The sequence below is a fragment of the Heptranchias perlo genome, chromosome 2, assembly GCF_035084215.1.
Source record: "Heptranchias perlo isolate sHepPer1 chromosome 2, sHepPer1.hap1, whole genome shotgun sequence".
Lineage (NCBI taxonomy): Eukaryota > Metazoa > Chordata > Chondrichthyes > Hexanchiformes > Hexanchidae > Heptranchias > Heptranchias perlo.
The window spans coordinates 17,194,623-17,218,308 of record NC_090326.1 but is presented as its reverse complement, the minus strand read 5'-3'; the positions used below and the strand labels follow the sequence as shown (position 1 = coordinate 17,218,308).

The window sequence follows — 23,686 nt, the reverse complement described above, 5'->3', positions numbered from 1 at the left end:
CCACGGCAGAAACAGCACCAAATATTATAACTATGGGATTTTATCCCCCCCCCCCGGCCGGAGACCCACACACGCGGTTTAGGAGCCCCTATCTCACTCACCATTCGTTCAGCTCCCTCACCATTGACCGCCAGCAGCTCAAATCTACCGCCCGACACACCACAGGCTCAGGCCGCGCCCTACGTCATACGGGCGGGCGCAGGACAAATGCCCGTTCGCCATTGGCGAGAAGTATTCAATCCGAGTAATGTCATTGGTTCGCCGCCACGTCAGTTATTTCCCCGATCCCGCCTTACTCCCCGTCAACCCGCTCCTGATTGGCTAATGTCTCCTGTCACTCTCTAACTTGTAGCCGGATTGGCTCCGGGCTGCCTGATGGAGGCGGACTCGGAGCGAGCCCGGGGGGGGGGGGGAAGGGTAGAGTGAACACGACTGGCTCTAAACCACAGACACATTGAAATGAGCCCGAATCGTTAATTTTTTTTTTGCGGGGGGGGGGGGGGTGGAAAAATTAAATCTGTGCTCATTTCATCAAAAAAAATTTTTAAATCGGTGCCCGGGAAGCTTTAGCCGGTCGCCGCGCGCGCACGCACCGGCCCGCCTCTCCTCCCCTGTCAGCGAGGCGCCGTTAGGCGCGCGCGCGCGCGCGGGGGGGGGGGGGGGGTGTGAGGGGTGAGTGCGCATGCGCGCTGCCCGTGGCCCGGTGATGGGGAAGAAACACAAGAAACATAAGAGCGAGTGGCGCTCGTATGATGATGGTGAGTGAAGGAGCTCGGGGGGTCTCTGCCTGGACTTATAGGGTAGACTCTCTCTCAGTGTAACAGCACAGAGTCAAAGGTGGTTCGTCTAGAGATAGGAGCAATAGTAGGCCGTTCAGAGAGCTGGACCTTGGGTGAGGTGGTGGGGGGAGGGGCTCCTCTTTAAGAAAGAATGAACGAACTTGCATTTATATAGTGCATTTCAGGTCGCCCCAAAGCGCTTTACAGCCAGTGTGGTGCTTTTTTGAAGTGTAGGAAGCGTGGCATCGAACTGGCACACAGAAAGATCCCACAAACAGCAATGTGATAATGACCAGACAATTTTTTTTAAGTGATGTTTGGTTGAGGTTGGCCAGGACATCAGAACTCCCCTGCTCTTCAAAATAGTGCCATGGGATCTTTTACGTCCACCTAAGAGGGCAGACTTGGGCCTCGGTTTAATGTCGGCAAAAGATGGCACCTCTGCCAGTACTGCACTGATCTGTCAGCCTGGATTATGTGCTCAAGTCTCTGGAGCGGGTCTTATTTCCACAACCTTCCCACTCAGCCGAGCCACTGAGCCATGGCTGACACACAGCACAGAAAGTGCTGGAGTCCCACAGCATCTGTGGGGACCCTGCAGCAGGCTGCAAACCACCTGCTCACATTATAGATGCTGACTGGAGCAGTGTGCATTTTCATTGCTTTTTTTCTGATTTCCAATCTTTGTTGTTTACTCACCTTTATGATTTTTGCTTGAAATTCTCACCTTGGCAATTAGTGCTATGGACACTAGGAGTTATTGATCCATGTATTAAATTCTCTTTTTTTTGTTTCCCCCCTGTTTTTTGGGTTGAAATACTTATCAGATGCAGCAATAAAAGCCAATGGGGAAACTTGGGCTGATAAGTGGCAAGTAACATTCAGCCAGACAAGTGTCAGACAATAACCATCTCCAACAAGAGAGAGTCTAACCACTTCGTCTTGATATTGAACAGCATTCTCATCACCGAATCCCCCACCATCAACATCCTGGGGGTCATCATTGACCAGAAACTTAACTGGACCAGCCATATAAATACTGTGGTTACAAGAGCAGGTCAGAGGCTGGGTATTCTGCGGCAAGTGACTCACCTCCTGACTCCCCAAAGCCTTTCCACCATCTGCAAGGCACAAGTCAGGAGTGTGATGGAATACTCTCCACTTGCCTGGATGAGTGCAGCTCCAACAACACTCAAGAAGCTCGACACCATCCAGGACAAAGCAGCCCGCTTGATTGGCACCCCATTCACCACCCTAAACATTCGCTCCCTTTACCACTGGCGCACAGTGGCTGCGGTGTGTACCATCCACAGGATGTACTGCAGCAACTCGCCAAGGCTTCTTCGACGGCACCTCCCAAACCCACAACCTCTACCACCTAGAAGTTTTGCAAGTTATGCTACAGATTCTACTTTAATGTAATGTTTTTATGTTGCAGAAAGCACACTGATTTGAAATTTGGCAATCAATGTGAAGTGATTTTGAGCTGGGCTCCAGAGCAGCTTGGCTCAGTGCACTCTCACCTTTGAGTCAGAAGGTTTTGGGTTCAGACTCCTCTCCAGTACTTCAGTGCAATACCACCAAAAATAAATTAACTGGTCATTCATCTCATTGTTGTTTGTGGGACCTTGCTGTATGCAGATGGGCAGCTGCATTTGCCTACAAAATAACAATGACTATAATTAAAAAGTAATTCATTGGCGGTGACTCGTTGTGGTTAAATCCTCCTTTCTTCCAATCCTCATTCAAAGAACAGTTCATGAAGAAGGGAAAACCTAAAAGAAAGGAGGAAAAAATACAAAACAACTTGTGCAAGACCTACAAAATGGGATTTTAAAACAACAACTAATCTTTGATTATTAAAAATAAAATCTGTTTGTTACTGCCTCTCTTAATTTAGAGCAAATTCTTGAGTAAATGTTGCAGACTATTTTCTTATTCCATGTATGTGTGATGTGTTTTCCTTATTCGTTACAGGCTTTATCGATAAACCCACTGAAAAGCCACTTAAACTGGTACTGAAGGTAGGAGGAAGTGAAGTTACTGAGCTCTCTGGCTCAGGACACGATTCCAGCTATTATGACGACCGGTCTGACCATGAGCGAGAACGACATAAAGACAAGAAAAAGAAGAAGAAAAAGAAGTCTGAGAAAGAGAAGGATAAGCACATTTCAGACGAAGAGCGTAGGAGGAGGAAGGCAAGTTGACAAACTGTTGGTTTGATCAAGAACTGCTTGCATTTATATAGTGCCTTTTAATGTAAAAAAAATCACACTTCAGAGATAGAAATAGTTAAGGGAACAGACACCAAGCGATGGGTGGAGAGATTAGGAGGGGTGACTGAATAGGTTGAAAAGATGGGTTTTGAGAAGGTTTTTAAAGGTGGAGAGAGTTGTAGGCAGTTCAAGGGAGTAGAGCCAAGATGGCTGAAGGCTCTGCCATCGATGTTGGGACAAAGGGATGGGGGATTCACCAGAGGACTGAGGGGTGCAGGAGGAGATATAGGGCTTGTCGAGATGGGATTGGCGGGGGGCGGTAGACTAAGGATCAGGCAGTGGAGGGATAGGAAGACAAAGATTTAAAATTTAATCCTTTGAGACAGGGAGCCAGTATAGGTCAGCAAGGATGGGAATGATAGGCCTTTGTGCAGGTCAGAATGCAATTTCCTGAGTTTTGAATAAGTTTGGGTCTGGAGTTTAGGAAGCAAGGTGGGCATTGGAATAATCGAGTCAAGAGGTGGCAAAAATGGATAAAATTTCAGCCATGGAGCGGCTGGGCTAGGAACAGAGGTGGGCAATGGTCTTTTTGATATCTTTGGATTTGAAAAGTAGAGAGAGACAATGCTTGATAAAAGAGCTTTTAACAAAGTCAGCCAGCATGAGGGCTAGGCGAGGAATATGAATCATCAGGAGTGGAATGGGGAGGGTATCAAAGAAGCAGGAGTTGGGTCTCATAGAAGAGATGTTTGTTTTTTTTAATGTACATCAGTTATTATGGTACAGTTGTTACAGTACTAGGTGTCTAACCTGTTTTACAAAAGTAAAAAATAACCTGCATTATGCTTAGTCTAATGACTCCTGAGCATTGTTCGCTTGATTCAGAATTTGGTGAATTGCCAGCCCCTTTTGTGCAATTTATTATTTATATTTCATTTTTTTGTGTTGAGGTTTTAGTTTTGTAAATCAAAAAAAAATCTTTGGTTTAGATTTTGTGTTTTACATGAGAATACAGTCTACTCAATTCAAAGTTGATTAACTAAAATTACTTTTTAGCAACAAATTCCTACTTTGTTGTTCTATTTGTTTAAATTTAAAATGATTGGATAATTCATTTTATTTAGTCCAATAATTATCATGAGTAGACTGTCCTCAGGTTCTGTTGACCTTTCCGAAAGGGAGCTGTTGACCAATCAGAGAGCTGTGGAACACTGGCAGATTGCATAAAAACCATGGACTTGATTTATTCCTGCAGTCGAGTCAGTGGATTTTAGTGATATTACAGAAGGATGAAAGTTTTCTGTGTATGTGTCCATCTCCTACCATGGTGGATTTTAATATGTTTGCGTTTCCTTTGGGGAGTAATGCCGACAGCAAACTAAACTTAGAAATATGTAGATGTTACAACACAAAAACAGGCCATTTTTTTTTATTCGTTCTTGGGATGTGGGTGTCGCTGGCGAGGCCAGCATTTATTGCCCACCCCTAATTGCCCTTAAGAAGGTGGTGGTGAGCTGCCTTCTTGAACTGCTGCAGTCCGTGTTGACCAGTTGGCCCAACCAGTGTGTCTGTTTACCCTCCATGCAAGCAAATATTCTGCATCATATTTAGCTGCCCTCTTCCGATAATCCCTTTTCCTCATTCATCTACCCAGCCTGATCTCGAATCTTGATATAGTTGCTGCCTCAACCTCTAGCCCTAGATGTGAATTCCACAGCCTCACAACTCTGATCGAAGTTTATAAGATATTAAGGAGAACGGATAGGGTGGATAGAGAGAAACTATTTCCGCTGGTTGGGGATTCTAGGAGTAGGGGGCACAGTCTAAAAATTAGAGCCAGACCTTTCAGGAGTGAGATTAGAAAACATTTCTACACACAAAGGGTGGTAGAAGTTTGGAACTCTCTTCCGCAAATGGCAATTGATACTAGCTCAATTGCTAAATTTAAATGTGAGATAGATAGCTTTTTGGCAACCAAAGGTGTTAAGGGATATGGGCCAAAGGCAGATATATGGAGCTAGATCACAGATCAGCCATGATCTTATCAAATGGCGGAACAGGCACGAGGGGCTGAATGGCCTACTCCTGTTCCTATGTTCTGTGTAAAGAAGTTCCTACTGCCAATTGTTCTAAATTTCTTACATTTAATCTTCTAACTATGGCCCCTCGTTCTTGACCCCTCAGCTACTGGAAACAATCTGCTTCTGTCTACCCTGTCCTATTCTTTCATCATTTTAAACACTTCAATCACATTGCCCTGAAATCTCTGTTGTTCTAACAAAAAAAAAGGCCCAATTTTTCAAGTCCTCATAGTTGTATTTCCTTAGACCAGGCAATATCTACATTGTATCCACTCTAAAGTCTCAATTATCTGCTATTTTTTTGATCATCATCTACAAATTAACAATCCTCTCTTCCCATGGATCCCACCTTGCTTTTAACAATTCTCTTTTTACTGATGTACTTACAAAATACTTCACTTTTCCTCTTAATGTTTTTTAAAAAAATCCTCATATTCCCTCTTAACCTCTCTTATTTTCTCATATTCTCCTTTTAGTTTTTAAATTATTTTTAAAGTTGTACGTTTTGCCAGTACATTAGCTCCCTGCCTGTTCTGATAGAGCCCATCCTTGCAGAGCAGGTCCCACCTGTCCCACAACTGGTACCAATGCCTAGCGAAGTGGAATGCATCTTCCTGAACCCTGTAGCCAATCATTGATTTCCCTAATCTTCCTGTCTTTCCTATTCTAGTGCATTGCTGGTGAAATAATCCTGAGATTACCAGCCATGAAGTTCTGCTCCTAAACTTGTTTCCTAAACTTCTAAATTCATCTTGCAGGCCTTTAAGCCTGTCTTTACTTACATTATTGACTCTCACATGGACCACGATAACTGGTTGCCCTTCCTCACCTTGGATAATCTTTTTCGGTCTATTCAATATGTCCCTTACCCTCGCACCTGGGAGGCAACAAAGCATCCGGGACCGTCAGTCAGGACTGCAAAAGATCGTGTCAGCCTCTCTAACGATCGAATTCCCTATCACTAATGCATTTCTAGCTGTGTTGTTAATCATACCACCCTCCCGCAATCCAATTGCTATTTGTTGATGCTATTCATATTTATTTCATGGCCTTGCCCGGAGCCCTCATTTACCCACACAGGAAAGTATAAGTTGCTCTGGGTGCTTCTGTTGTAACCTTACCTTCCCTCACCCCACGCATAGTTGCCCACCTTGCCTCTTCCCTATTTTTCGTCGATGTGACTGCCCTCTCAAACTCCTATTCCAAAACTGCTCTCCCTCCATGCTGTGTCAGATTGTCTACATCTCCTCAAGTTCTGAGTTTATTGAGCTTGAACAATGTGAGTTGGTGGCACTTCCCACAGACATGATTGCCCGAGTCAACACCTGGTGCTCGAAACTCTCATATCTTGCAGGATTGACACATCACTGCCTCTTTCTGTGCTGCAATTTAATATCAGCTAGTCTATTGAGAAGCCCTTCCTTCTCTGCACCTAGAGTTAAGAGAGAAATTAGGAGGGCAAAAAGGGGACATGAGATTGCTTTGGCAGATAAGGCAAAGGAGAATCCAAAGAGCTTCTACAAATACATAAAGGGCAAAAGAGTAACTAGGGAGAGAGTAGGGCCTCTTAAGGATCAACAAGGTCATCTATGTGCGGAACCACAAGAGATGGGTGAGATCCTGAATGAATATTTCACATCGGTATTTACGGTTGAGAAAGGCATGGATGTTAGGGAACTTGGGGAAATAAATAGTGATGTCTTGAGGAGTGTACATATTACAGAGAGGGAGGTGCTGGAAGTCTTAACGCGCATCAAGGTAGATAAATCTCCGGGACCTGATGAAATGTATCCCAGGACGTTATGGGAGGTTAGGGAGGAAATTGCGGGTCCCCTAGCAGAGATATTTGAATCATCCACCGCTACAGGTGAGGTGCCTGAAGATTGGAGGGTAGCAAATGTTGTGCCTTTGTTTAAGAAGGGCGGCAGGGAAAAGCCTGGGAACTACAGACCGGTGAGCCTGACATCTGTAGTGGGTAAGTTGTTAGAGGGTATTCTGAGGGACAGGATCTACAGGCATTTGGAGAGGCAGGGACTAATTAGGACCAGTCAGCGTGGTTTTGTGAGAGGAAAATCATGTCTCACGAATTTGATTGAGTTTTTTGAAGGGGTAACCAAGAAGATAGATGAGGGCTGTGCAGTAGACGTGGTCTACATGGACTTCAGCAAAGCCTTTGACAAGGTACCGCGTGGTAGGTTGTTACATAAGGTTAAATCTCATGGGATCCAAGGTGAGGTAGCCAATTGGATACAAAATTGGCTTGACGACAGAAGACAGAGGGTGGTTGTGGAGGGTTGTTTTTCAAACTGGATGCCTGTGTCCAGCGGTGTGCCTCAGGGATCGGTGCTGGGTCCGCTGTTATTTGTTATTTATATTAATGATTTGGATGAGAATTTAGGAGGCATGGTTAATAAGTTTGCAGATGACACCAAGATTGGTGGCATTGTGGACAGTGAAGAAGGTTATCTAGGATTGCAACGGGACCTTGATAAATTGGTCCAGTGGGCCGATGAATGGCAGATGGAGTTTAATTTAGATAAATGTGAGGTGATGCATTTTGGTAGATCGAATCGGGCCAGGACCTACTCCGTTAATGGTAGGGCGTTGGGGAGAGTTATAGAACAAAGAGATCTAGGAGTACAGATTCATAGCTCCTTGAAAGTGGAGTCACAGGTGGATAGGGTGGTGAAGAAGGCATTCGGCATGCTTGGTTTCATTGGTCAGAACATTGAATGCAGGAGTTGGGATGTCTTGTTGAAGTTGTACAGGGCATTGGTGAGGCCACACTTGGAGTACTGTGTACAGTTCTGGTCACCCTATTATAGAAAGGATATTATTAAACTAGAAAGAGTGCAGAAAAGATTTACTAGGATGCTACCGGGACTTGATGGTTTGACTTATAGGGAGAGGTTGGATCGACTGAGACTTTTTTCCCTGGAGAGTAGGAGGTTAAGGGGTGATCTTATAGAAGTCTATAAAATAATGAGGGGCATAGATAAGGTAGATGGTCAAAATCTTTTCCCAAAGGTAGGGGAGTCTATAACGAGGGGGCATAGATTTAAGGTGAGAGGGGAGAGATACAAAAGGGTCCAGAGGGGCAATTTTTTCACTCAAAGGGTGGTGAGTGTCTGGAACGAGCTGCCAGAGGCAGTAGTAGAGGCGGGTACAATTTTGTCTTTTAAAAAGCATTTGGACAGTTACATGGGTAAGATGGGTATAGAGGGATATGGGCCAAGTGCATAAAATTGGGACTAGCTTAGTGGTATAAACTGGGCGGCATGGGCATGTTGGGCCGAAGGGCCTGTTTCCATGTTGTAACTTCTATGATTCTATAATTCTCACTCTTACCAAGTTAGATCCTTGATGTCGCTCTGCTCCCAGCTCACTGTGTGATGTACTCGGGTTTGGGAGGAGTGAGATGGTCTGACAGGACTGGGAAGACCTGGGATCTGTAGCATATGGGAATCTGGGGTTTAGCAGCACTACAAGTCTAGACCTGAATTGAAGGTGGCTCCTGGGATTAGGCAGGCGCGGCAGTGCGGGAAATACTGGAAAGCGCGCTCGCACACAAATGTGACTGAAAGTGAAGGCTGGGAGGGTGAGGGCAGGTGGTAAAGGGGCTTGAGGTTGGTGTGTTGGCAGCAGCGGATGCAGGAAGCCACTGCCTGGTACTGAGTTGGAGGAGGGGGTCTGTGTATTTTAATCCTCATGGAAGGTGGGGTCTGGTGCTTGAGAGCATTCATTGGGGATAGGCTTTGTTATCACTTGATGGGAATCGGTAGAAGCTATTGAAGCTGGGGTTTATCTGTAATCCATCTGTGAGGGGCTTGAAGCATGGCAGGGTGCTGAGGTTTAAGAGCATCAGGATGTTGATGCACTGGGTGGGGAGGAGGTTTCTGGAGTTTGGCAGCACTGGAGGTCTGGGAGCAGTAGTTCTCGGGGTTTGGGAGCAGATAACATTTGGTTCATTTTGCTGCAGATTTTTGTATGGGTTGTAGTTAGTGCTTGTTACCTTTTCCTATCTGATAACGGGTTTTGAGATTTCCTACCTGCCTACATTTGAGAGAATCAAATACACCAGAGAGCTCCAGATAAGCAATCCCCTGAAATCTACCTAGCTTCAGCTTCTTATGTTGTTCTTTTGGCACCTTAATACCTACAGAATTTCTAAGTTTGAATTTTGATCTTGACCCTGGAGGGTGACCTCGTCTCCGCTTGAGGATAGGGAAACTGCTTGGGAAGGAGACCTTTCTTATATTTTTCCTATTGTGGCTCCTGGTGGAATGATGCAATATCGATGACATCTATTAAGAATTGTTAGCAGGGACTTCTACAAGGAACATATATTGAAATGGTTTCTCAGGTTATGAGATACAGTGTTTGAAATCTTATACAAATGTCCACAATCGGAAGCTGGCATTGTGATGAATGGATAGATCATTACGTTAATTTTAGTACATTGCATTTCACATTTGCTGATTGCATCTATTGCCTAAGTGATAGAGACAGGAAGGAGTACAGCATACAGATCTGACCTAAGAGCATATGGCTGAGGAAAATGGTGTAAAGAGCAGTATGTGCAATAGTGTAAAAAGCAGGACAAATCCAATCCGGCCAATTACCGCCCCATCAGTCTATTCTCAATCGTCAGCAAAGTGATGGAAGGTGTCATCGACAGTGCTATCAAGCGGCACTTACTCACCAATAACCTGCTCACCGATGCTCAGTTTGGGTTCCGCCAGGACCACTCGGCTCCAGGCCTCATTACAGCCTTGGTCCAAACATGGACAAAAGAGCTGAATTCCAGAGGTGAGGTGAGAGTGACTGCCCTTGACATCAAGGCAGCATTTGACCGAGTGTGGCACCAAGGAGCCCTAGTAAAATTGAAGTCAATGGGAATCAGGGGGAAAACTCTCCAGTGGTTGGAGTCATACCTAGCGCAAAGGAAGATGGTAGTGGTTGTTGGAGGCCAATCATCTCAGCCCCAGGACATTGCTGCAGGAGTTCCTCAAGGCAGTGTCCTAGGCCCAAACATCTTCAGCTGCTTCATCAATGACCTTCCCTCCACCATAAGGTCAGAAATGGGGATGTTCGCTGATGATTGCACAATGTTAAGTTCCATTCGCAACCCCTCAAATAATGAAGCAGTCCGAGCCCGCATGCAGCAAGACCTCGATAACATCCAGGCTTGGGCTCATGAGTGGCAAGTAACATTCGTGCCAGATAAGTGCCAGGCAATGACCATCTCCAACAAGAGAGAGTCTAACCACCTCCCCTTGACATTCAACGGCATTACCATCGCCGAATCCCCCACCATCAACATCCTGGGGGTCACCATTGACCAGAAACTTAACTGGACCACCCATATAAATACTGTGGCTACGAGAGCAGGTCAGAGGCTGGGTATTCTGCAGCGAGTGACTCACCTCCTGACTCCCCAAAGCCTTTCCACCATCTACAAGGCACAAGTCAGGAGTGTGATGGAATACTCTCCACTTGCTTGGATGAGTACAGCTCCAACAACACTCAAGAAGCTCAACACCATCCAAGATAAAGCAGCCCGCTTGATTGGCACCCCATCCACCACCCTAAACATTCACCCCCTTCACCACCGGCGCACTGTGGTTGCAGTGTACCATCCACAGGATGCACAGCAGCAACTCGCCAAGGCTTCTTCGACAGCACCTCCCAAACCCGCAACCTCTACCACCTAGAAGGACAAGAACAGCAGGCACATGGGAACAACACCACCTGCACGTTCCCCTCCAAGTCACACACCATCCTGACTTGGAAATATATCGCCGTTCCTTCATCGTTGCTGGGTCAAAATCCTGGAACTCCCTGTGGGAGAACCGTCACCACACGGACTGCAGCGGTTCAAGAAGGCGGCTCACCACCACCTTCTCAAGGGCAATGAGGGATGGGCAATAAATGCCGGCCTCGCCAGCGACGCCCACATCTCATGAACGAATTTTTAAAAAACGTACCTGAGAATAGAAACACGTCCCTAGATCTTTATGTAGATCAGTACTGATTTTCCCAAAGCTATGGGCTCTTGTGTGGCTGCAGAGTTTTCCTGAAGGATTGACTGGTCCTGCTCGATACTAAACAAATCCTCAATTTCACTTAGTTATAGGTTCCAGACCAGTTGGCACCAGCCAACTGTTGTTTGTCGATATTATATCTTGAAGACCGGGTATGTATTGTAATAGTTCCGAGGAATGTCTAGTACTGAAAGGTTAAAAACACTTGACAAAGGCCAGGATTTTTCACAGACACTTTGGGCTGGTCAAGAAATTAAGACCGATGGTTGTGCATTGTAGTGTACAAATATTTTCTGATATTAGAGACTGTTCAAATTTCTGTAAAGTCCTCCTCTTCACTGGATTTCAAAACAATATTAGAGTCACATCAGTTGTCTTGGGTAATCGAATTATTGCCATATTAGAAGAAGTGTTAAATAATTGTCTTAAAACCAACCCTGCTAAATGTTAGAAATGGATTAACTGGTTGTTCAGTGTCTTGCACAGTAATATATTAGCATCATTGCTAAACAAGGCCCAGCTTATTTAGTATGTCTTTTGACCTCTGCATAGGTTTTTTACATAATTAGACTGAAAACGGAGACTGCAGTTCTGCTTGCTGTGTTTTAGCAGTGATCAAAACATCCATATTTGTGTGTCGGAAGTGTTGAGTGCCATACTATGCTCATACCAGCTGGCTTGATGAAATGTCTACTTATTTTGTAGAAGAAACTAGATGGGCATAAGATTGAAAACATAAGACTTGTTAGTTGCACATTCTTCTAAAATAAACTGAGCTGAACTTTTTAGCATGTGCTTTCTAAGTTAATCTTTTTACTGGAAGGTGACCCTTTACACTATTGCATGCTTGTAACTATGAATTAAGAGACGTGGAAACAACTTCATTTGCATCCCGCTGTTTCTGTGGTGACACAAAAGTAATCGTAAACTGTCATAGATTGTTAAAGCTCACAGCATTCACTGGTTGTCTGCATCGATGACACCTGTAAATAGAACTAGATGTGATGGTGCAGTCTACTGAATGATGCTGTTTGTTTTATAACAGGAAGAGAAGAAGCGAAAACGTGAAAAGGAGCACTTAGACAGCGAGGCCGATGCTGACGAGTTTGACCCAGGAAAAAGGATTGAAGTTGAACCTCCAACAGATCGACCAGTCCGATCATGTAGAACAAAGGAACAAGGTACGAGTATTTTGTTTGCCAGTTTATTTTGGTTTTCCTGGGTGTACTGGCAATAAAATACACAGCCATAAGTGGGATGTGGTTTATAGGGGAGTAAGTTGGCGCAAATGATGGAAGTACAGAGCGGGACCATCGGCACCGCTAAAGAGAAAGAAAATGGGTTAATCATTTAGAGCCCCAAATTCAGCTTTCCTGCATCGGCAGTATTTTGCTTATGTTTTATGGGTTAATCTTTTAGTTGTAGACCCTTCTACACCCATAACGTTCAACCATCTTTTCTCTTTAGAGATGTTGATTAGATATGCTGTCTATTCCAGCATTTTCTGTTTATATTTTAGATTTAGGAATACTAAACCATTTCAATTTTAAGAGCTTAATGTGATTCCACTGGGGATTCATATTGTGCTCCTAAAATTTAGATGGTTGAGCGTTCAAAAATATTGTCATTTTAATTCAGTAGTGTTATAAAAGTCATTTAATGGCTTAAAGTATCCTATAGTTTATTAATAAACTACTGTTTGTAGTATTCAGAATGTGAGTAGTCAATAAACAGTTTTTGTTAAAATGATTATTAAACCTCTTTATAGGAGTCTCATATTTTAGTCAGGTTTGAAAGACCGAGTACGACTTTATCCTCTGAACAAAACGTTCCATGGCGACAAAATTACTCACCAAGTATTAGTTACCAAGGTCTCAAATCTGTCATCGGTTGTGCTCAAAGGTTTTGTTATAACTGGGAGCACAACCATCATGTCTGTAATAACATTTCAGATAATATGCAAGGAAGCTGCACAGTTCTGGTCTCCATATTACAGAAAGGATATAAAGGCACTGGAGAAGGTGTAATAAAGATTTACAAGAATGATACCAGAACTGACGTGTTATAACTATCAGGAAAGACTGAACAGGCTGGAGCTTTTTTCTCTAGAAAAAAGGTTGAGGGATGATCTAATAGAGGTCTTTAAAATTATGAATGGGTTTGATAAGGTGGACGTGGAGAAGTGTTTCCGCTTGTGGGGAAGACCAAAACAAAAAGCCATAAATATAAGATGGTCACTAATAAATCCAATAAAGAATTCAGGGAAACTTCTTTATCCAGAGAGTGGTTAGAATGTGGAACTCGCTATCACATGGAGTAGTTGAGGCGAATAGTATATATGCATTTAAGCGGAAGCTAGATAAGTACATTAGGGTGAAAGGAATAGAAAGGATAGGTTGATAGTGTTGGATGAAGTAAGGTGGGAGGAAGCTCATGTGGAGCATAAACACCAGCTCGGACCAGTTAGAATCATTAGAAAGGTTACAGCACGGAAGGAGGTCATTCAGCCCGTCGAATCCATGCCGGTTCTATGCAAGAGTAATACAGCTAGTCCAACTCCCCTGCCCTATCCTCGTAGCCCTGCAAATTTTTTTCTTTCAAGTACTTATCCTATTGAAGGCCATGATTGAATCTGCCTCCACCACCCCCTCGGGCAGTGCATTCCAGATCCTAACCACTCACTGTGTAAAAAAAAGTTTTTCCCTCATGTCACCTTTGGTTCTTTTGCCAATCACCTTAAATCTGTGTCCTCTGGTCCTTGACCCTTCTGCCAATGGGAACAGTTTCTCTCTATCTACTCTGTCTAGACCCTTCATGATTGTGAATACCTCTATCAAATCTCTTTGCAACTGTCTCTGTTCCAATGAGAACAACCCCAGTTTCTCCAGTCTATCCACATAACAGAAGTTCCTCATCCCTGGAATTATTCTAGTAAATCTCTTCTACACCCTCTCTAAGGGTCCAGTTCTGGGCACTGCATCTTTCCTAAAGTGCAGTGCCCAGAACTGGACACAATACTCCAGTTCTGGCCAAACCAGTGTTTTATAAGGGTTGTTCATGACTTCCATACTTATGTACTCTATGCCTCTATTTATAAAGCCCAGGATCCCATATGCTTTTTTAACCGCTTTCTCAACCTGCTCTGCCACCTTCAATGATTTGTGCACATATATCCCCAGATCTCTCTATTCCTATACTCCTTTTAGAGTTGTACCCTCCAGTTTATATTGCCTTTCCTCGTTCTTCCTACCGAAATGTATCACTTCGCATTTCTCTGCATTAAATTTCATCTGCCACGTGTCCGCCCGTGCCACCAGCCTGTCTATATCCTCTTGAAGTCTATCACTATCCTCCTCACTGTTTACTATCCTTCCAAGTTTTGTGACATCTGCAAATTTGGAAATTGCGCCCTGTATACCCCAAGTCCAAGTCATTAATATATATATCAAGAAAGCAGTGGTCCCAGAACCGATCCCTGGGGAACACCACTGTACACCTACCTCCAGTCCGAAAAACAACCGTTCACCACTACTCTCTGTTTCCTTAGCCAATTCTTTATTCAATTGTGACTGCCCCCTTTATTCCACAGGCCGCAATCTTGATAAGCCTACCATGCAGCACTTTATCAAACACCTTTTGAAAGTCCATTTATGCCAATCAACTGCATTACCCTCATTTACCCTCTCTGTTAACCTCGTCAAAAAGCTCTATCAGGTTAGTGAAACACGATTTGCCTTTAACAAATCCGTCCTGGCTTTCCCTAATCAATCCCCACTCGTCCAAGTGACTGTTAATTCTGTCCGGATTATAGTTTCTAAACGGTTCCCCACCACTGAGGTTAAACTGACTGGCCTGTAGTTGCTGGGTTTATCATTACACTCTTTTTTGACAAGGGTGTAACATTTGCAGTTCTCCAGTCCTCTGGCACGACCCCCTACGGATGTTTGGAAGATTATGGTCAGTACCTCCGCAATTTCCACCTTTACTTCCCTCAGCAACCTAGGATGCATCCCATCCGGACCAGGTGACTTATCTATTTTAAGTACAGCTAGCCTTTCTAGTGCCTCTTCTTTATCAATTTTTAGCTCATCCAATATCTCAACTATATCTTCCTTTACTGAGACCCTGGCAGCATCTTCTTCCTTGGTAAATACATATGCAAAGTACTCATTTAGTACCTCGGCCATCCCTTCTGCCTCCATGAATAGATCTCCTTTATGGTCCCTAATTGGCCCCACCCCTCCTCTTACAACCCTTTTATCGTTTACATGCCTGCAGTTGACTTTTGGATTCCCTTTTATGTTGGCCGCCAGTCTGTTCGCATCCTCTTTCTTTGCCCCTCTTATTTCCTTTTTCACTTCCCCTCTGAACTTTCTATATTCTGCCTGGTTCTCACTTGTGTTATCAACCTGACATCTGTCATTCGCCCCTTTTTTCCATTTCATTTTATTCACTATCTCTTTTGTCATCCAGGGAACTCTGGCTTTAGTTGCCCTACCTTTCTCCCTCGTGGGAACATGCCGAGACAGTACCTGAACCATCTCCTCTTTAAAGGCCGCCCACTGTTCCATTACAGTTTTGCCTGCCAATCTTTGATTCCAATTTACCCGGGCCAGATCTGTTCTCATCCCATTGAAATTGGCCCCCCTCCAATTGAGTATTTTTACTTTAGAGTGGCCCGTGTCCTTTTCCATAGCTATTCTAAACTTTATGATACTTTGATTGCTGCTCCCTAAATGCTCCCCCACTGACACTTTGTTCCACTTGGCCCGCCTCATTCCCTAGAACCAAGCCTCCTTCCTCGTTGGGCCAGAAACGTACTGGTTAAGAAAGTTATCCTGAACACATATCAAAAATTCTTCCCCCTCTTTGCCCCTTATATTACTATTGTTATCCCAGTCTATATTAGGATGGTTGAAGTCCTCAGTTATCACTACTCTATAGCTTTTGCACCTTTCTGTAATTTCCCTGCAAATTTGCCCCTCTATATCATCCCCATTAGTTGGTGGCCTATAGAATACACACAGAAGTGTAATGGTACCTCTTTTATTTCATAACTCTAACCAAATAGATTCTGTCCTTGACCCCTCCAGGACATCCTCTCTCCAGTACTGCAATATTCTCCTTAATCAATACTGCCACCCACCCCCTCCTTTCTTTCCTTCCCTATCTTTCCTGAACACCTTGTATCCAGGAATATTTAGTACTGTAAGATTGTACCCTTGCTCATAATATAGTGGGCAAGTGAAATAGCTATGATGGCATGTGCACATTTATCTTTTATATGGTTGTATATAATTAAAAACTGAGGTGTTGGATGTATGAATCGAGCAGGACTGATATCAGGGCGGGGGCTCTCGGGTTACAGCAACTTGCAAGAAAGGCACCCAGCCTCCGCATTCCCTCTGGCTTGCTCATGCGTATAGGCTAAAAGATTCTTGATTCAGTTGGAGTTGGGACCGTTATCAGATATTGGGTACCATAAATAATGGAGCCTTACAAGGAAGGCCCATAAAACCTGGATTGGAATTTGAAGGAGTGAAGGGAGGACCTAGTCTGGAATCTGAGGGAGTCAAGTTGGGCCAGATGGCCTGTTTCTGTGCTCTAAATTCTATGAAATTCTATGAAACCCTGAAATTGTTACGGCCTTAGTTTGGTGATAATGATTATAATGCATTCCTAGATGTCCTTATTTATAATACATTAAGATTTTTAAAAAATCGTCCTTTCCAAAATTCCATAAGTTTGAGTTTTACCATTACGGGTTTGCCTCTTCCTTTACTGCCACTGTTGTGCCCTTGGAGCTTTGTCATGCACATTTACTTCGTGCAATCGGGCAAGGTAGTGTTTGCAAGATTAGCACTGGAGCAGAGTTGTAATGTTTTACTTAAACTTTCATCTAGGCTGTATGTACTGTTACATATGTAACACTTTTAATTGGGACTCTTAGTAACAGTTTTAATGAGGCTCTTGAATAGCTGAATTATGTCATGGACCAAGAAGTGCCTAATTTGGTTAACATTGATTCAAGTATATTACACATTTACTTTTCATACTTTCATGACTACACTTTGGGGTATAAAGCTTGTATCACCGGTGATAAACTGCTAAACAAAAACTGAACCTGCTTTTAAAAAAAACAGATATCAACAGCATTTCAACAAAATCACATGTGTGGTATTGAGCCATATAAATGAAAAAGATGTGAGGTTTTTATCACTGGTCTAACCCATTTTGCTCTGCCAAAATTGGGAATGTTGCAATTATTCTCAGCATTCTGGGCTATGGAGGGGAAAAAGGAACCAGAGATCCCACGCCTGATTATTCTCCAGTGACCCCATACTGTAAATGGGTGCCTGTGGCTCCTCAGTGAAAGGCTGTGCTCTGATGATAGCAGTGGTCAAATAGCTCATCAACAGTTGCTTTGCAGGTTCGCATTTAAAGAACAGTCATTTGAATGAGGTACTGGAGAGTCAGGGAGCCCATGCAGAGAAAACACTAAACATGACACCCTGCCTTAGGTAAGGAGGGGTAAGAAGAGAACATCAGTTCCTGCTCAGGAAAGGATGTTTGTTCATTAAGAAATAAAGACTTGCATTTATATAGTGCCTTTCACGACCTCAGGATGTCCCAAAGCGCTTTACAGCCAATGAAGTACTTTTGAAGTGTAGTCCCTGTTGTAATGTAGGTTTACTCTGCCCATGCCTTCCCCTATCATGTAAGATAAACTGGACAATTATTGTCCATATTCAGCTCTTGCTTTACTCCCAGCCTGGCAATTACCAAAGAACAAAATTTTTCTTAACTGCATTTTTATAACTTTTCTTTTAAATTATTTGTAGTAAACTACACAGCTAGGCATACAGTTCAATTGCCTTTTGTGGGATTGCACCCTGGTTCAGTTGACTGTTCCAGCTCTGACTAGGGAGCGATCTCAATGACTTGGGAGATGGCAAGAGTTGGGCTGCATTAGCACAAATGGTAACATGGTACTGTATGACAATCTATTAATGAGATATCACTTTAAATCTTGTACCTGCCAGGTTGCTTAATTGGGCAAATATCCCAATACCTTTCTTACCTTCAGTTTTTAAATGCTTCATGTAGACCAGAATATCTTTTGATCACCAAAAAATCTCTAATGCCCTCTGCTTGTATTTTAGTACCTTGTTAATAATATTTTCATTCGTATAGCGCCATTCAATTCAAAAAAACTCAAACCACTTCACACAATGAATTATTTTTTAAAGTGCAGTGACTTATGTAAGCAAATATAGATAAGTGTACCCATTACTTTTCTACACTAATAAAACATTTGTTTGTATTAAAAGCGGAAAGTGAAAACACACCTCTGCAGCAGCTATTGGAGCATTTTTTGCGCCAGTTACAAAGGTATGTCCTGTAGTCATCTTGACACCATGCAATATTAAAATATCTTAAGACAAAGGCAGCAATAATTAAACAGCTTACACTTCTACAGCACCTTCACCTGTGTTTGCCCCCCTAGCTGGGAGGATGGACTGATGATCTGTTCTAAGCTGTGCCCAGTTCTACTGTGTAGTCTGCCACAGGGTGTGAGAGAATTCCTGCTTCCTCCTTCACCCACCTTTCCTGGTGGGGAAGAGTCTGGCCTTTGCTTTCCACCTATCCGCAGTGACAGAAAGGTTTCCTCCAATCTGAAATTGAGAGTGTCCTGCATGGAGGATAGCAGATACAAATTTCCATCCCAGCATGTTGCACAGTGCAGCTTGCTGGCGCTTCAAGGTGCTGCGGTACCTTGTATTGTGCAAGTCCCTCCTCTTATTTATCACCCCCACCTCCTGAGGGCTATCACTTGTTGATAAAAGAAAGAGAAAGAACTTGCATTTATATTGGGAAAGTACACCACAGAGGCCAAGAATCCTCATGTACTTCACACAAGTGAGCATTCTCTACACGTGTGAGCCTAGACAGTGAGCGTGAGAAGCTAACCCATTGTGGGTTGGTGGAAAGACTCACAATCAGACTTAATCCTGTCCTCATCCCTAATGTCTCTATGCATACTTGTCATTCTGATTTTCTGGATAACAGTTTGGTGAGAGGGGTGGCTTCCTTTAGTAAGTGTTAGAGACTATGTAAACAGAGCAGAAAGGCTCCCTCCAATCTAGTAAAATCATGACTACATTGTAAAAGAACTCCTCCCATCATGTTTAAGATGTTGCTAACCCATAGCGGCATGAGGAAATCTTCCCCAGTTGGAAGGGAATCCTGGTCAACGTTTTTTGCCTACTATATCCCAGGCCACTGATGCCAAACGTAACACCAATACCACCAGCCCAGCTGAGATCCGCTAACTCGGCAGAGACCAGAGATCTGCATGGCTCAGTACCACACCTCTACATCGAGCAAAGAGCGCACAGTATTTTTTTAAAACTTCCCTTTTGCACACCGTGGTATCCAGAAGTGTTTGAAGATGAGGGAAGCAGAAAAGAGGAGTGACAGTTGGAAATTGGCAATATTTATTACCTACAAATTTAATAGTTGTCAATAAATACTGATTTTTCTTTTAGGAAAGATCCTCACGGATTTTTTGCATTCCCTGTTACGGATAGCATTGCACCAGGTTATTCTATGATAATAAAACATCCGATGGATTTCAGCACCATGAAGGATAAAATCCTGGCAAATGAATACAACTCCATTACAGAATTCAAGGTAAGGTTAACAGTTATAGGAACTAAACATGAGTATCCTGCATATACTCGGAAAGCAGCAATTAGTGTGAATTTTTTATGTTGATTCATATTTAATTGTGCTTGTGTGTATTCATAATTTCTCATTAAATTATTTTTCTTAGAAGTTCTGTCATTAATGACCATTTAGTTTCAAAACATTTTTATTTTAGTATCATTTTCTTAATTGAGGTGGGTTGGACTTGGAAGTGGTCTGAATGACTGCCCCTTCGACTGTGGTAGACTCACTCCATTCAATTTACTTCACCCAGGGTGGAGGGCAATCAAATCTGCAGGATATTCTTACATAGCGTTAAGGAGTTAGCATTATAACTCAATAATTGCAAGTTCTTTTAAAAAGCTTTCACTTAAAGGAAAAGGTAACGATCCATGGCTGAAAACTACTTACAGATACAGCTCTTTCTACAATATATATTTTTCTGTTTAGTGTTATCTATATTTACAGGTGGAGTATGCGCAGAGGATTTTGCTGATAGGTGATTGTTTGCTCATTTGCTTTGGCATCCCAGACTGTCCAGCATGTTTAAATATGAGGATCAAAAAGTGCTTGTTAATGCAGTAAAACTTGTCTGCAAGTATGATGTTTGGAATTTCATAATGCTGTGGCTGCAGAATTCGAGGATTGCTGTAGAAATTGACGAGTTCCAGTCTTTCATGGGTTTATTGTTGCACATGTGAGTGTGCAATATCATTCACCAGAATGATACTGGGGCTAGAATGGTTAAATTATGAGGACAGATTGCATAGACTAGGCTTGCATACCCTTGAGTATAGAAGATTAAGGGGTGGTCTAATTAGATGTTCAAAATGATTAAATGATTTGATAGGGTAGATAGAGAGAAATTATTTCCTCTGGTGGGGGAGTCCAGAATAAGGGGGCATAATCTCAAAATTAGAGCTAGGCTGTTCAGGGGTGATGTCAGGAAACACTTCTTGACAAAGGGTAATGGAAATCTGAAACTCTCTCCCTCAAAAAGCTGAGGCTGGGGTCAATTGAAAATTTCAAAACTGAGATTGATAGGGTATGAAGGGTTACGGACTGAGGCGGTTAGATGGAGTTAAAATACAGATCAGTCATAATCTAATTGGATGACGGAACAGGCTCGGGGGGCTGAATGGCATGCTCCTGTTCCTATGTTCCTAAATGGCTACCTTACCCATGATCCTTAAAATGTGAAACTATTAAGGGAGTTATTAGCCAGGCTGATTTGGGAAAGTTTGAAAGTAATTTGAAAATACAGTGACAGAAAGTTACGAAAGTTCACTCTTCATTCCTGAAGATGTTAAAATCGACTCGGGGCTATTTTAACATTAAAAATCTTTTATATTGAACTTGACATATTTACTTATTCGTTCATGGGATGTGGGCGTCGCTGGCGAGGCCGGCATTTATTGCCCATCCCTAATTGCCCTTGAGAAGGTGGTAGTGAGCTGCCTTCTTGAACCGCTGCAGTCGGTATGGTGACGGTTCTGCCACAGTGCTGTTAGGAAGGGAATTCCAGGATTTTGACCCAGCGACGATGAAGGAACGGCGATATATTTCCAAGTCGGGATGGTGTGTGACTTGGAGGGGAACGTGCAGGTGGTGTTGTTCCCATGTGCCTGCTGCTCTTGTCCTTCTAGGTGGTAGAGGTCGCGGGTTTGGGAGGTGCTGTCGAAGAAGCCTTGGCGAGTTGCTGCAGTGCATCCTGTGGATGGTGCACACTGCAGCCACAGTGAAGGGAGTGAATGTTTAAGATGGTGGATGGAGTGCCAATCAAGCGGGCTGCTTTATCTTGGATGGTGTCGAGCTTCTTGAGTGTTGTTGGAGCTGCACTCATCCAGGCAAGTGGAGAGTATTCCATCACACTCCTGACTTGTGCCTTGTAGATGGTGGAAAGGCTTTGGGGAGTCAGGAGGTGAATCACTCGCCGCAGAATACCCAGCCTCTGACCTGCTCTTGTAGCCACAGTATTTATATGGCTGGTCCAGTTAAGTTTCTGGTCAATGGTGACCCCCAGGATGTTGACGGTGGGGGATTCGGCGATGATAATGCCGTTGAATGTCAAGGGGAGGTGGTTAGACTCTCTCTTGTTGGAGATGGTCATTGCCTGGCACTTATCTGACGCGAATGTTACTTGCCACTTATCAGCCCAAGCCTGGATGTTGTCCAGGTCTTGCTGCATGCGGGCTCGGACTACTTCATTATTTGAGGGGTTGCGAATGGAACAGAACACTGCAATCATCAGCGAACATCCCCATTTCTGACCTTATGATGGAGGGAAGGTCATTGATGAAGCAGCTGAAGATGGTTGGGCCTTGGACACTGCCTTGAGGAACTCCTGCAGCAATGTCCTGGGGCTGAGATGATTGGCCTCCAACAACCACTACCATCTTCCTTTGTGCTAGGTATGACTCCAGCCACTGGAGAGTTTTCCCCCTGATTCCCATTGACTTCAGTTTTACTAGGGCTTCTTGGTGCCACACTCGGTCAAATGCTGCCTTGATGTCAAGGGCAGTCATTCTCACCTCACCTCTGGAATTCAGCTCTTTTGTCCATGTTTGGACCAAGGCTGTAATGAGGTCTGGAGCCGAGTGGTCCTGGCGGAACCCAAACTGAGCATTGGTGAGTAAGTGCGACTTGATAGCACTGTCAACGACACCTTCCATCACTTTGCTGATGATTGAGAGTAAACTGATGGGGCGGTAATTGGCCGGATTGGATTTGTCCTGCTTTTTGTGGACAGGACATACCTGGGCAATTTTCCACATTGTCGGGTAGATGCCAGTGTTGTAGCTGTACTGGAACAGCTTGGCTAGAGGCACAGCTAGTTCTGGAGCACAAGTCTTCAGCACTACAGCTGGGATGTTGTCGGGGCCCGTAGCCTTTGCTGTATCCAGTGCACTCAGCCGTTTCTTGATATCACATGGAGTGAATCGAATCGGCTGAAGACTGGCTTCTGTGATGGTGGGGATATCGGGAGGAGGCTGAGATGGATCATCCACTCGGCACTTCTGGCTGAAGATGGTTGCAAACGCTTCAGCCTTGTCTTTTGCACTCACATGCTGGACTCCGCCATCATTGAGGATGGGGATGTTTACAGAGCCTCCTCCTCCCATTAGTTGTTTAATTGTCCACCACCATTCATGACTGGATGTGGCAGGACTGCAGAGCTTTGATCTGATCCGTTGCTTCTGGAATCGCTTAGCTCTGTCTATAGCATGTTGCTTCCGCTGTTTAGCATGCATGTAGTCCTGAGTTGTAGCTTCACCAGGTTGGCACCTCATTTTTAGGTACGCCTGGTGCTGCTCCTGACATGCTCTTCTACACTCCTCATTGAACCAGGGTTGATCCCATGGCTTGTTGGTAATGGTAGAGTGAGGAATATGCCGGGCCATGAGGTTACAGATTGTGCTGGAATACAATTCTGCTGCTGATGGCCCACAATGCCTCATGGATCCCCAGTTTTGAGCTGCTAGATCTGTTCTGAATCTATCCCATTTAGCATGGTGGTAGTGCCACACAACACATTGAATGGTGTCCTCAGTGCGAAGACGGGACTTCATCTCCACGAGGACTGTGTGGTGGTCACTCCTACCAATACTGTCATGGACAGATGCATTTGCGACAGGTAGATTGATGAGGACGAGGGCAAGTAAGTTTTTCCCTCGTGTTGGTTCGCTCACCACCTGCCGCAGGCCCAGTCTGGCAGCTATGTCCTTCAGGACTCGGCTAGCTCGGTCAGTAGTGGTGCTACCGAGCCACTCTTGGTGATGGACATTGAAGTCCCCCACCCAGAGTACGTTTTGTGCCCTTGCTACCCTCAGTGCTTCCTCCAAGTGGTGCTCAACATG

The 23,686-nt window shown here is 44.0% G+C and overlaps 2 protein-coding genes across 7 annotated transcripts in view; one reads left to right on the top strand and one right to left on the bottom strand.

Annotated features, from left to right (window-relative positions):
- trip13 (thyroid hormone receptor interactor 13) overlaps positions 1–175 on the bottom strand; it is a 38,987-nt gene extending 38,812 nt beyond the window's left edge. Inside the window, exon 1 of the mRNA XM_068000691.1 lies at positions 102–175. The gene's annotated coding sequence lies outside the window, so the exon portion shown is untranslated. The remainder of the gene's footprint in view (positions 1–101) is intronic.
- Positions 176–665: 490 nt separating this feature from the next.
- Positions 666–23,686, top strand: part of brd9 (bromodomain containing 9) — a 61,985-nt gene continuing 38,964 nt past the window's right edge. For 5 of the 6 annotated variants that reach the window (XM_068000674.1, XM_068000667.1, XM_068000658.1 and 2 more), the window contains exons 1-5: positions 666–758; positions 2,757–2,977; positions 12,166–12,301; positions 18,452–18,512; positions 19,670–19,814. In XM_068000674.1, coding sequence (XP_067856775.1) covers positions 683–758; positions 2,757–2,977; positions 12,166–12,301; positions 18,452–18,512; positions 19,670–19,814 — 639 coding nt within the window. In that variant the 5' untranslated portion in view covers positions 666–682. Of the gene's footprint in view, positions 759–2,756; positions 2,982–12,165; positions 12,302–18,451; positions 18,513–19,669; positions 19,815–23,686 lie in introns of all 6 variants that reach the window. The other variant, XM_068000649.1, reaches the window with a different exon arrangement.